This window comes from Brassica napus, chromosome A6 (genome assembly GCF_020379485.1).
Source record: "Brassica napus cultivar Da-Ae chromosome A6, Da-Ae, whole genome shotgun sequence".
NCBI lineage: Eukaryota > Viridiplantae > Streptophyta > Magnoliopsida > Brassicales > Brassicaceae > Brassica > Brassica napus.
In genome coordinates this window covers 19,265,918-19,279,592 of record NC_063439.1, presented here as the reverse complement: position 1 = coordinate 19,279,592, position 13,675 = coordinate 19,265,918, and the positions used below count along the sequence as shown (strand labels likewise).

Below are 13,675 nucleotides of genomic sequence, written 5' to 3'. Positions count from 1 at the left end.
TAGATATAATGATATTTCAAACTAATTAGTTGTTCCAAAAAGAAAGATTAAGCATATTAAAGCAATTTCAGTTTATGAATTTGATATTTAGTGTGTGTTATGTTTTTATATATTATTAGGATATGAAGTCTAATATCCATCTATGTCTACTGCTAGTTATATAAAATAATAATAATAAAAAATTATTTAGTAGAGGCTTGAGCCCTCTTTTAAAATCACACTTTGATTTGATTTTCTAAATAGTAGTGTACACAAATGAAACTAATACTACAAGTATAGTTAAAAAAGCTTAAAAACCAAAAATACTATAATTTGGAATTTGTCACTAGTTTGTGTAAGTTTAGTGCAGTTTGGTGGCAAAGTTGCTAAGTTCATATGCCATGTTGATGATTGAACAACGATGGACTTTATTAAACTCATTTATACTAAATCAATGTCAATTTTTTTGATCCATGGTCACTTCATTAAAACTCAGATCTTTCGACGAAACAAAAACATAAAATACATTTTTGTTTTATGATCCTCCAGCATCTTTCTCCGCTTTCTGTGATGATGTTCTTCTTGAGACTGGATCATCTCCATCCTTTTGATCTCCTTACCGAAGGGTTTACGATAATCCCATGTAAGGAGATGTCTCTTCTCACTACGGTCTTTGGCCCATGTAAGGAGACATCTCCTTACATGGGCCAAAGACCGTAGTGAGAAGAGACATCTCCTTACATGGGATTATCGTAAACCCTTCGGTAAGGAGATCAAAAGGATGGAGTGGATTTGGCGTTGGAGAGTGATCGGCTATCAGCTGCTGAACATTTGTTAAACAAGTTTAACGCTTTACGATGTATTTTCTGCTTAGACTCTCTTTTATGCTTCTTAAAGACAGAGTTTACGAGTGGTCAAAGCTTTACGATGAAGATTTAACTGTTGCTTAGAACTCTCTGTTTCTGTTTTTTTTTGGTTAAGAACTAGATGTTTCAATTGTTTCTGCTTAGCTGGTTTTTGGGATTAAGAACTCTCTGTTTCTGTTTTTTTTTGTTTTATGCATTCTCGCTTTATGATTTCTATCAAATTGAGTAAGAATCGCGTAGTCTGTTCAAGAACATTAACTGCTCTTCCTCTCCTTTGATTTCGAAACCCAAAACCACATGGTTAGTTTCTTAGCTGTTTTAAGAGAACTACACAGGTAAAAGGAGCCAGCCACACAAAACTTCTAGATGGATTCATGATGATGATAAAGATAACAATAGTAACAAGTAAAAAAAAAACAGCTAGAAACCAAGAGTAAGTGTAAGTACATCAGTAGCTAGGGGTCAATAGCCATCAGTGTGATGCGTTTCCTTTCCGGTTTATTTGAGGCAGGTGTGTTAACTTTGCTCTGCAGTGACTGTTTCTTTCCCTCATGTCTTGTTTCCGTCACTACTTCATCGGTTTTATGCATAACCTGTTTTGTCTCCTCACTGGGTAATGGTTTTTCTTTCTCTTCGCCTTGTTTTGATTCAGGCTGTTTACTTGTCTCGTCTGGTATTTTCGGTCATCAGCTCAACGGTTTCCTCTAGGACATGCTTTTTCTCTTCGCCATCACTGGTTTCCTTTCTGACTGCAATTGAATCAATGAGTCAGTCCAGTTCTGGAACTTAGAAGAGAATTAATAAAACGTAGACGCTTACAATATGTTCCAAACAAGAGATGTTATCTTACCTAGAAAGGTCCTTCCTAGAAAAGATATAAGTAGCATTTACAACTTCAGATGTAGGTGAAAGCTTGAAAGAGCCTCCAAAATAAAATACAGTGATGATATAAACATAATTAATATGTGATGATCTAAAGAGGATTGGTTTTTAGGTATAATTACCTGATGGAATGAGTAAAAAGGATCCATTAGGCGACCATGACAATCTCCGGAAGATAGAAGGCAATGTCTCATCATGAAAGATATGGGTTTTCACCGTCTGCGTATCATAATCATTGTGAAATCAGGCATAATGTATATTCACAACTAATCATGAAGAAATTCTTCTCTCATATGTACAGAACCTTGTAGCAAAATAGGAATATATAAGAAACAGAAAATCTGGAAGCAACATTATCTCCTCTTTTACTTGTTATCACCTTTGTTCATATCCCATATAATGCAAGAGTTGTCCACTGAGCCAGAAATCAGAAAAGTAACTGAAGATCCAGGACATCCTTTCGATGGAATCTAGCATGGTAGTACAACAAAAGTTAATATGATTATCTTTGCCTATATTCCTGCTCAATACCAAAGCTTCCATTGTTTATTGTGATAACATCAACTCTGTCTACCTTGCACGCAATCCTGTTCGTCATCAGCGCACAAAGCACATTGAAATTGACATACATTTTGTCAAGGAAAAGGTGGATGTCGGTGAAGTTAAAGTTATGTTTGTGTCATCCTTATTGCAGATGTTTTTACAAAAGGGTTACAGACCAGTTTGTTCAATGAATTCAGAACCAGCCTAACCGTGTGTCAACCCCATGATTCGACTGCGGGAAAGGTGATAGAATATGGAATAATTCTATTTAGATAATATCTTTGTATATCTTGTAAATTCTGATATTGTGTAACAACTTTGGGTATTTAAACCAAATGTATTTCTCAAGGGAGTTAACCCAAATGAGATGGGATTTGGGCTTTATTTCAGTTGCAATGGGCTATAATTCTAGTTTCTACTTGTACACTTTGCCTATTTGGGCTATGAAATGAACATAAGTTGATAAAAAATGCACCGGTTCGCTATCAAATTACCGTACTTTCAGAAATTGGGTAGTGTACCGGTGATAATCGTACCGATAATCTCTTAAAACGCAGCGTCTCGATCTTCTCTTCCAATCTTCGTGAACCCAGCTTCAAATTTCACCTCTAGAATCTTTTTCTATTGCTATCATCTTCAAAGATTGGAGCATTTTTTTCCTCCTCTGATGATTGAACAATGGCGTTCTATCTATCAAGTTCGTTAACGGCATTTGATTTTGTCCACCCATTACAAACTAAATTCCACATTGGAAAATTAGACAAAGAGTGTCTAATATATAAATAGATATGTATTTGTCTTAATTGATGATTACTCAAGATATATGTGGACGATGCTGCAGAGAGAGAAGAGTGAAGCGCTCTGATACCAATTATTGGGATTGTGAAACCCCGTGTCCAACTCTGTGTCCAACTCTATATCGTACTAATAAGATAATATAGAGTTGGACATGGATTTAATAAAAAACCCTCAACAATTGGTATCAGAGCGGTTGACAAGAAATCTGCAAGAAGACCAAAATACCTTTCGAGTAGAAATGGGATCCATCGAGTTAGGAGGGAGGTGTGTGTGGCAGAGATCAAGTCAAAAGATCCTGGAAGTCAGTTGTGGGACACGAGATGAATATGATCCTTAGTTTGAGAGGGAGAATGTGAGATAACAAACTAAGTCCCACATTGGAGAATTAGACAAAAAGTGTCTAATATTTAAATAGATGTCCAACTCTAATAGTACGAGATATTTTGGGAAGGAAACCAAAAGTAAAACCTTGTCGGCTTGTCAATTATGCCCAAAGTGGACAATATCGTACTAATAAGATAACATAGAGTTGGACATGAGATTTTACAACCTCAACAATAGTGATTCTATTAATTAATGGAGTGAAACGTGGGTGACAGATCTATTTAGTGTCGCAGCAGCATATCTATTACAAACAAGAGACGTCACTGAAAAAATTGGTGTCCATAAAAGACGTCACGAAGTTATCCGGTGATCATTTCCAGCGACTATTTATGTTCCACCATAGCTACTTCGCTCTTCATTAGTGTTAATTTTCTGGTCGCTGCCGCTGCCGCAGCGATTCCGTAGCGAACAGGGCCATAGAATGATATTTCAAACTAATTAGTTGTTCCAAAAAGAAAGATTAAGCATATTAAAGCAATTTCAGTTTGAGTTTGATATTTAGTGTGTGTTATGTTTTTATATATTATTAGGATATGAAGTCTAATATATATGTCTACCACTAGTTGTATAAAAATAAAATAGAGAAAAGTGGTCTAGTAGAGGCTTGAGCCCTCTTTTAAAATTATATTTTGATTTGACTTTCCAACATAATTTTATAATATTTTGATTTGTAAATTTTGGGGAAAAAATTGAAAATTGTATAAATATTTACCTAAGAAAGAAACATATGTAATGTTGAAGAATTTGTGATAAAATAGTAGTACACAAATGAAACTAATACTACAAGCATAGTTAAAAAAAAAAACTTAAAAATCAAAAATACTATAATTTGCAATTTGTCACTAGTTTGTGTAAGTTTAGTGCAGCTTGGTGGCAAAGTTGCTAAGTTCATATGCCATGTTGATGAGTTGAACAACAATGGACTTTATTAAACTCATTTATACTAATCAATGTCATTTTTTAAAAATAAGCCACTTATCCATGGTCACTTCATTAAAACTCAGATCTTTCAAACGAAACAAAAACATGAAATGCTCTTCATCAAATATATCTGAGAAAGCATTGAAGCATACTGAAAATTAGCAATAAAACAAAAACTTAAAACAACTACTAAACTAACAGCCAAAAAGTGTTTGATCTCGTTAGGTTGAATGGTTCTTTGTTTTCGTATCTTGTCTGGAGAAACTGATGTTTTGAAGTAAAGACGTAAGTGGATGGTTATACCCGCCGTTTTACTTATTGATAATAGTCTATGTTCTGTAATTGAATTTACTGTCTCTATTTGTATGTGCTCACTGCTTTATTTTGTGTGGTGAATTTTTAGATATTGCTCATTTAATTGATGTTATTTCATTATGTTACGAACATAGGTGGAAACTATTATTTCTCTCTTGTATTTTTATGTCTGATCTCGGTGATTCGTTAGGTTGAACGTTCTTTGTTTTCATATATTGTCTGGAGAAACAGATGTTTTGAAGTAAATTAGATGTGAGTGGATGTTTTGAAGTAAACTGATGTTCTTATGTTTGATCTCGTTGGTTCATTAGGTTGAACAGTTCTTTTTCTGTCTGTGTTATTGTTTTATGACTAACTTGATTTGTATTTTGTCTTGCAGATACATTTACTGTTCAGGAAATGGTGAGGAACATGGTATGAGATATGCTTGAAGTCATATCCCCTACCATTGGAGAAGGTTGGAGACAAATCCTCTTCCAGTATTACTTCCGTATCATCCATAAAGACAAGAAGTGTGTTTTGATCCATAGTGGGTGGCTCGAGAGAGAGGCATAGGCTATTTGTCAGTCTTTCCAGGAGCTTAGATACGCATGGGATCCTTCTAATGATCGGTAGCCACCATCTCGGTCAGAAGATTTCTAGTGATCGGTGATGATGTGAACGGTAGATGTGAGATATGAAATTGTTAGAAATGTGAGGAGAAAAAACTCGGAAGTATGACCATTGCTTCTTTTTTTCTCTAAAAATAAGCGATGATAAATTGATAATCTGTGATTCGGCCAGATTATATAGTATAAATGTAATGAGGGAGATGAGAGGTTTTCGTTTGTTTAACTTTCGACAATTACCTATAAGTTATGAACAATTATGCAATAAATTAATGATTTAGATAATTTGTATATTAAAAAGGATCAACTGTACCTTGTTGGATTAGAGGTTTTATAAGATTGGATAGATTTTGGATTTGGTGGAATTTAAATGGATTTTGATGGCGATCTTGTTAGAATTTTAAGGATTTTGGTAACAAAATTTAGGATATTTTTTAAATAAGTGTTTCTAAAGAAAATCTAAAACGATATATAATTTTTGTTAGTTTTTTCTACACTCTATTTTCTGATTAAATGAGAATATGATATTGAAAATTTTATCTTTTGATGTTTACTTTTATCTAAGAAAAAGTTTTGAAAACTCTTCAAATAGGTGGTATTTCTATTCATCAACTTTAAACAATAATTGTTTGTTAAATCCCTTCAAATTACATTTAATAGATCTTATTGATAAAATCTCCAATTTCTAATAAGCTGTAATTTTATAGAATTGGTACAAATAATTAATTCAATATGCTGAGATTTTAATGAATTTGTTCAAATACCAAAAACAATAAAAGAGGATTAAAAAAATCCTCTTAACTTTCTAATCTAATAGGCCTCGAATCTTGTTTTTGGCTAACAACTTAAAAATAATGTATAATGTTTTAAATATACTATAAAAATCAAATTTACGACATTTAAACCGTATAATATATACTGAGAAAAAGATGCATAATCTGATCTAGACAACAAGTGAGTTACAAGAAATTATCAACTATGATTAGTTAGAATGTAGTGGTTTAAAAAAAATAAGCATTTTTTGAGCAATTTCAATTTATGAGTGATATAAAACGCATCGTTTCGAGCTGCCGGTTCGCTTTTAAATTGAATGTATTTCCAGAATAGTGTACAAGTTATGATCGTACCGGAGAATCTCATTAAAACGCACCGGTTGGTTATCAAATTACTGTACTTTCAGAAATTTGGTAGTGTACCGGTGATAATCGTACCGGTAATCTCTTAAAACGCAGCGTCTCGATCTTCTCTTCCAATCTTCGTGAACCCAGCTTCAAATTTCACCTCTAGAATCTTTTTCTATTGCTATCATCTTCAAAGCTCGGAGCTTCTTCTTTCCTCCTCCTCTGATGATTGAACAATGGCGTTCTATCTATCGAGTTCGTTAACGCCAACCCACTTCTCGAAGCCCTTAAACCCTTCTAAGACCCTCCTCCTCCTCCCTATTCAATCTCCGAGCTCTCTCTCTAGCTTCCTCCGCCGGAGAAAACCAACGGAAGCTAAGCCAACTTCCAAATTCAATCTCTTTCCTTCACGAAGAAATGGGTTGATTACTTGCTGTAAATCATCGAGCTTTGAGTCTACTGAGTCGCAGGAAGAAGATGCCGAGTCGAATCGTCTATTTGAGGTTTATCTCTCTCTTTGAGTCAAAGTTTAGGTTTTTATTTTCTCGAATTTAGTTTTGAAGAACATGAAAGCAATTAGGAATCTGAATCGTTAAGAGGGTTTGCTGCAATGTCAAAGCTTTGATTTTGTGTTGTGGATTTGGCAGAGATTAAGGGAAGCTGAGAGAGAACGAATCAGCAACAAGGAAGAGCTAGAGAGAAAGGCTAATTTACAGTTAGAAAGGCAGCTTGTCATGGCTTCAGATTGGAGTAGGACACTGTTAACGATGCGTGGGAAGTTAAAGGGAACAGAATGGGATCCTGAGACCTCTCACCGGATCAACTTCAGCGACTTCATGAAGCTCTTAGATTCCAACAGTGTTCAGTACATGGAGTATTCAAATTACGGACAGACAATATCAGGTTTCAAAGTCACTGAGAATTGTCCTCATTTTCTTGAAATCTTTTACTTATTGTTGATGTTGTTGCAGTGATATTGCCTTATTATAAAGATGGGGAGCCTCTAGGAGAAGAGGAAGACTCCAAAAAGGAGATAATCTTCCGTCGCCACATTGTGGACCGGATGCCAATTGATGGTTGGAATGATGTTTGGACCAAGCTGCATCAGCAGATAGTCAATGTAGAGGTCTTCAACGTAGATGTGGTTCCAGCTGAAGTCTACACTACAGTTGCCACTTTTGTGGTTTGGTCTATGAGACTTGCTCTGTTTGTTTCGCTTTACGTTTGGATCGACAATATAACGAGGCCAATCTATGCCAAGCTGATCCCTTGTGATCTTGGAACCCCTACCAAGAAGATCAGAACTCCCCTCAAGCGCCAAGCACTTGGATCCTTAGGCAAGAGTCGGTATGTCAAATCAAACACCAGATACTAGATAGTGACTCAAATGGAAGAAAACATTTCCTCCTTGTCTAAGTTTTTTTTTTGCTCTCTCTCAGGGCAAAGTTCATATCAGCAGAGGAGAGAACTGGTGTAACGTTTGATGATTTTGCTGGTCAGGAGTATATAAAGAGGGAGTTACAAGAGATTGTGAGGATTCTAAAGAATGATGAGGAGTTTCAGAATAAAGGCATTTATTGTCCGAAAGGTGTGCTTCTTCATGGACCTCCCGGGACAGGGAAAACTCTGTTGGCTAAAGCTATTGCTGGAGAAGCTGGTTTACCTTTCTTTGCGGCAAATGGAACCGACTTTGTTGAAGTAAGGGATTTTGATTGTGTTGTAGACATAGAACAAAGTTGAAAGGTCTTGAGAGTTAATGGAGTTTCTTTCTTGAAATGTGTCAGATGTTTGTAGGAGTGGCTGCATCTCGTGTAAAAGATCTTTTTGGTAGCTCTAGATCCTTTGCACCATCTATAATCTTTATTGATGAGATTGATGCAATTGGGAGTAAGCGAGGTGGACCAGATATTGGCGGGGTAAGAGTTCTCCACTTTTCTCCGGAAGTTAAATATTAGTTTAAGAGAATAAACTTTTTTTTAATCGTTTTCCTAATTGAACAGGGAGGAGCAGAGAGAGAACAAGGTTTGCTTCAGATATTAACTGAGATGGATGGATTTAAAGTTTCTACATCACAAGTAATGTTTTCTATTTGCTATTTAAGTTTCTTTTTCAGCAAAACATTTTCTAGCTATTAATCATATAGACTTTTTTGCAGGTATTAGTCATAGGTGCAACAAATAGATTAGATATTCTTGATCCTGCTCTCTTGAGAAAAGGGCGTTTCGACAAAATCATAAGAGTTGGTTTACCTTCAAAAGACGGTAGATTGGCTATATTAAAGGTACTTGGTTTTACTTTCTTGAGTCAAAAGAGTTTTGGTTTGGCTTTGTGCTTCAGCTAAAGGTTCTGTTTGTATGAAAAGGTTCATGCTAGAAATAAATTCTTCCGATCCGAAGATGAGAAGGAGGAGTTGCTGCAAGAAGTAGCTGAGAACACAGAAGATTTTACTGGAGCTGAACTGCAAAACGTTTTGTAATAAATAAACCTTCAGCTTCAACTACGTGTTTAGAGAATTATACTGATGTTTGGTTAATTGTTTACAGAAATGAAGCTGGAATCCTGACTGCAAGAAAAGACTTAGACTATATTGGAAGAGAAGAACTCCTTGAGGCACTTAAGAGGGTAAACCACTGCTTAATTTCCAGTTTATCCACCTTTAGATTCTGATTCCACCTCATTACAGCAAAAAGGTACATTTGAGACGGGACAAGAAGATAGTACGGAAGTTCCAGAAGAGTTGAAGTTGAGATTGGCATACAGAGAAGCGTCTGTTGCTGTTCTTGCTTGTTATCTTCCAGATCAGTACCGTCCAATCAGTGAGGTAAATTGAAATCCTTCATGTGCTCCTTTGGATTATAACATGATTTTAAGACCAAATTGTACCATGTTCTTCTCTCTGCAGACTGACATAAACTCGATCAGAAGCCAACCAAACATGTGTTACACAGAAACTTCAGGGAGAGTTTTTGCGAGAAAGTCAGATTATGTGAACTCAATAATCCGTGCATGTGCTCGTAAGTTACAAAGCCAGAAAAGCCTGTTACTGATTTGATCAGATACATCTCTGTTGCTTGACTTCATTCCCTTGACTGTGTATATAGCCAGAGTAGTTGAAGAAGAGATGTTTGGAATAGAAAACTTGTCCTGGATCTCTGCTAAGTCTACTTTGGAAGCATCACAGCGTGCGGAGTTTCTGATTCTTCAGACGGGAATGACTGCTTTTGGAAAAGCTTATTACCGAAACCAAAGAGACCTTGTTCCAAATGTAAGTTTTTCTTTTTTTTTCATTTACTTTCCTTGCTTATTTTTGTTTGTTTGTTAAGAGCTCTTGTGATTCTCCTACTGCGTGTAGCTTATTCCTAAACTTGAAGCATTACGCGATGAATATATGCGGTTTGCTGTTGAGAAATGCTCATCAATCTTACAAGAATATCAATCAGCTCTTGAAGAAATCACAGGTTTAGTTTAGAATATCAAGTCCTCTCTGTTTCATCATACACTCAACAGTCTTAAAGAGTGTGATGCTATTTTCAGATGTGCTGCTTGAGAATGGAGAAATCAAAGCCGATGAAATTTGGAACATTTACAACACAGCTCCAAGGATTCCTCAAGTTAGTTATCTCTCTCCAACTCTCTATCTTCTCTGTGTGTTTATTGGTTGTTTCTGTTTTCCAAGTCTCTTTCTGATTGATGAAAACAGAAACCTGTGAGACCTGTGGATGAATATGGAGCTTTGATCTATGCGGGAAGATGGGGAATTCACGGTGTATCACTTCCAGGGAGAGTAACATTCTCTCCAGGAAACGTTGGTTTTGCAACATTTGGTGCTCCTCGTCCCATGGAGGTACATATCAACACATAGATCAAAAATAACACTAGCAACTACTATGTTCTTTCCCTTATATATATATCTCCTCTTTACGTTGTGTTGTATGCAGACGCAAATCATCAGTGATGACACATGGAAACTAGTAGATGATATTTGGGATAAAAAGGTTAAAGAGATCAAAACAGAAGCTGTCATTCAAGTTGAAGAAGAAAAGAAGAAACCTCAGATCTTGATGGCAACCCATTTCTTTTAAAAAATTAAAATTATTTGGTGGTTTTTTCTTCATCTTATTATGTATTCTACAAGACAATAAGATTTCTTTAAAAAAAAATGTTAGTAAAGACCACAACATAACATGTTATATCTTTCTAGACTATTAGATGTGATCAGTTTTATTAAAATTTTTTTTGAAATTCTTTAATTTATTTACTAGTTTTGTATTCATTTAATTGATGCAACTTGCCTGGCTGTAGGGCATGGATAAAATGAAAAGGTCGATGCAATCTTATGTCACTTTGGAAAAATATCAAGTTGCTTTTATTCTTTCTTTTCAAATATACTTTCGATTTGTTTTCATGGCCGAGATGGATTTCATTATCTATATTAAAGATCATGGAGATGTTGAAAGACATTGTCAATTTGAACACCTAACCAATGGCGACAATAAAGTCGCAAGTCGATATCAAAACCATCATAATCTTCTTCGTTAGTAAGTTACATGTAAACATGTAAATGGTAGAGGTATAGTTTTGTTACTTGATTGAAGTTGGGTCCACAAATGAACAAGTTGCTTAGATTTCAAGTTATCCATTATGAAAGGTATAACTCACTCATAAAATTAAATAAATAAAAAATATATGTAATATGTTCACCATTTTCAAACTTTTCGTTTGCATATCATATATAATTTGGTATGAAAGGGGTCCTTTTTGTATTTGGAATATATTGATTCGGGATTGTTCGCAATTGATATCTACCAAGTAGTTCATCCTATTAGGTTTTCAAAGTTCAACAGAAATCTAACTAATTTTAACATCTAAATCAGGCTTATTTTGAGAAATAGTAATCAATGTCAAGGTACAGTTAGTGCCTTCATCATCTAACTAACAAATGCTCAGTGTATTTTCAACCTGACATATTTTAAGAAATAGTAATCAATGTCAAGGAAAAAACAGACTTGTTTGTTTTTATTTTTTTGCTAACTAAAAACAGACTTGTTTAAATATAAATTTAAAAACATATGGCAAAAAAGAAGCCTGGAGCCATTTCTATACATAGACTGAGCAACTACCGACTGAAGAACATGATTATCGTCTAGTGACACCACTGCGAGTGTTATTGAAGTTGGTAGTACTTATTATTATTATTATTATTATTATTATTATTATTATTATTGCATTATTTGAAACTAAAATATAAATTGATTGAGTAGGTATGATCCTTTTCTATTCATGGCAGGTTCGTATATATATGTGTATATATATATGTATATAATAAACTAAAGTCTATAATATTAGCTTTACATATTGTTAACTGTGTAAGAAAATCCATACTACTCAAGAAAGTTATCGGAGTGATTAGTTATGTTATAGCCATAATACAGGAAACTACAAAACAATATATTCTCCTCCACGATCTAATTTGAGTATATATGTTATGATTATGTTTAGTATTACATGTTTTTGAAAGTCTATCCATTAATCAAGTTAATAATATTTGTTGGATTTTGAAATGTAACCAATTACAATAATTGACCGTACTTATGTCTTCGTCGATCATTACCTCACCTGCTCTAACTAAATAGTAAGTAATGTCTACCTTATGCCACATGCCGTGTACAACACATAGTCTACCATATGTATATTATTCAAAGCGTTAGGTCAAAAAGTTTTATGTAATTAATAGTGAAAGATCATATTGAGGACCTTATATCCAATCGTTTCTTTATGAAGAATATAAATACAAAACGGAAGTAATATCCGACAAGTTATGATTCCAGTGGTTAACGTATATATGGAAGAATCATAAAGAAGTTGTATCATGCAAAACTGACAATATACAATGATAAAATGATAAATATATAAAATTATAATCATATGGTGACTGCATATCATCATAAAATGAGTATGTGTTATGTGGTAAATAAAGAAGTAAACTCGCGTAGTCCTTGATTTTACATATAACGCACAAATAGATATATATATATATATATATATATTAATATATATATATATGTATATATCATAGTTTTGAAATAAGAATGTGCATTTCATAAACATTATATGGAAAAAAATCAGAACCATTTGGATTATACTTTAGAAAAAACATTTGGATTAATGATCGAGACATTGTCGTAACGTAGTCGAGACGTAAATAACCTAATTTGATGTATTTTTCCCCACAATTTGCTTACACGTAGCCATGCAACTTTAGTTTGTTTTTGATTCAGCCAATCTGTAATTTATGTTGAATATATATGTCCCCAAATGCCAAAAACCTAACTATCAATTATTAAATACACTGATCGTGGCAAATTAGCAACTAATATATGTTAAAGTAGTAGCACATATATATAACACAATAAAAATAATTTATGCTAATTATATATATTAACATAATTTTTTATCTAATGAGAAGCATATATAAACCAATAATTTACACCTTCATAATCATTATCTTTGGGAATTTAATTCATTAAGCAAATAGAGCAAATAGAGTGTAGACACTTTCTTACTTGTGAGTGATACATGTGTCCTATGCAAATTAAAGTAACACGTTAATCAAGTGATTTATTCTTCGTCTATACTTTCTATTTCAAAATAATTAACTTGTAAATTTCAGCGTGACATAGGTGAGGAAGTATGTAATATTTTTTTTTTGGTAAAAAGGAAGTATGTAATATTTTTCGGAGGATTCTAGAAACGTAATATTTTTAGAGGATTCTACAACGATTTTGCAATGCAACAACACAAACTTTATAGTTTACAATTTTATTTAGTTTGAATCACTTTCTAGACAATGGGTTTGAAGATATATATACATATATCACAACCCATTGTTATTATTTTTCTCAGTCAATCAATAGAAACTATACGTGAACACAATTTTCTTTTTCTTTTCTTTTTATTTTATTTTGGGTGATATATGGTCCAGACACATGCATAGGGTTCCATTGGTAATGGCGGTAGCTTTAAAATTTTTGCTGTAGTGGTTTTAGATTTTATTACTATAAAATTTTATGAAAAGCACTAAATAATTGCTTTGAATATTTGGCTCTGCAGAGCATTTATACAGCTGTAGATTATTTCAAAAACTGTAATTTCAAAAAAAAAAAAAACTTGATTGCTCTGAATTTGTTGCTGTAGAAATAAATAGGGCTGTGGACAGCAGCACCTACATCAACTACCAATCATATATCTTTTATAAAAA

General features: G+C 33.9%; 1 protein-coding gene across 1 annotated transcript; it reads left to right on the top strand.

The window, feature by feature from the left end:
- The first annotated feature begins 6,531 nt into the window (after window positions 1-6,531).
- On the top strand, window positions 6,532-10,662 carry LOC106348033 (probable inactive ATP-dependent zinc metalloprotease FTSHI 4, chloroplastic). The gene is made up of 16 exons (XM_013787675.3): window positions 6,532-6,920; window positions 7,065-7,320; window positions 7,389-7,764; window positions 7,857-8,115; window positions 8,202-8,333; window positions 8,418-8,492; window positions 8,573-8,698; window positions 8,780-8,889; window positions 8,961-9,039; window positions 9,101-9,238; window positions 9,320-9,431; window positions 9,519-9,682; window positions 9,770-9,875; window positions 9,952-10,028; window positions 10,118-10,261; window positions 10,356-10,662. The coding sequence occupies exons 1-16, from the start codon at window positions 6,654-6,656 to the stop codon at window positions 10,497-10,499; spliced, it is 2,565 nt and encodes an 854-aa protein (XP_013643129.2). The 5' UTR covers window positions 6,532-6,653; the 3' UTR covers window positions 10,500-10,662.
- Window positions 10,663-13,675: the final 3,013 nt, after the last annotated feature.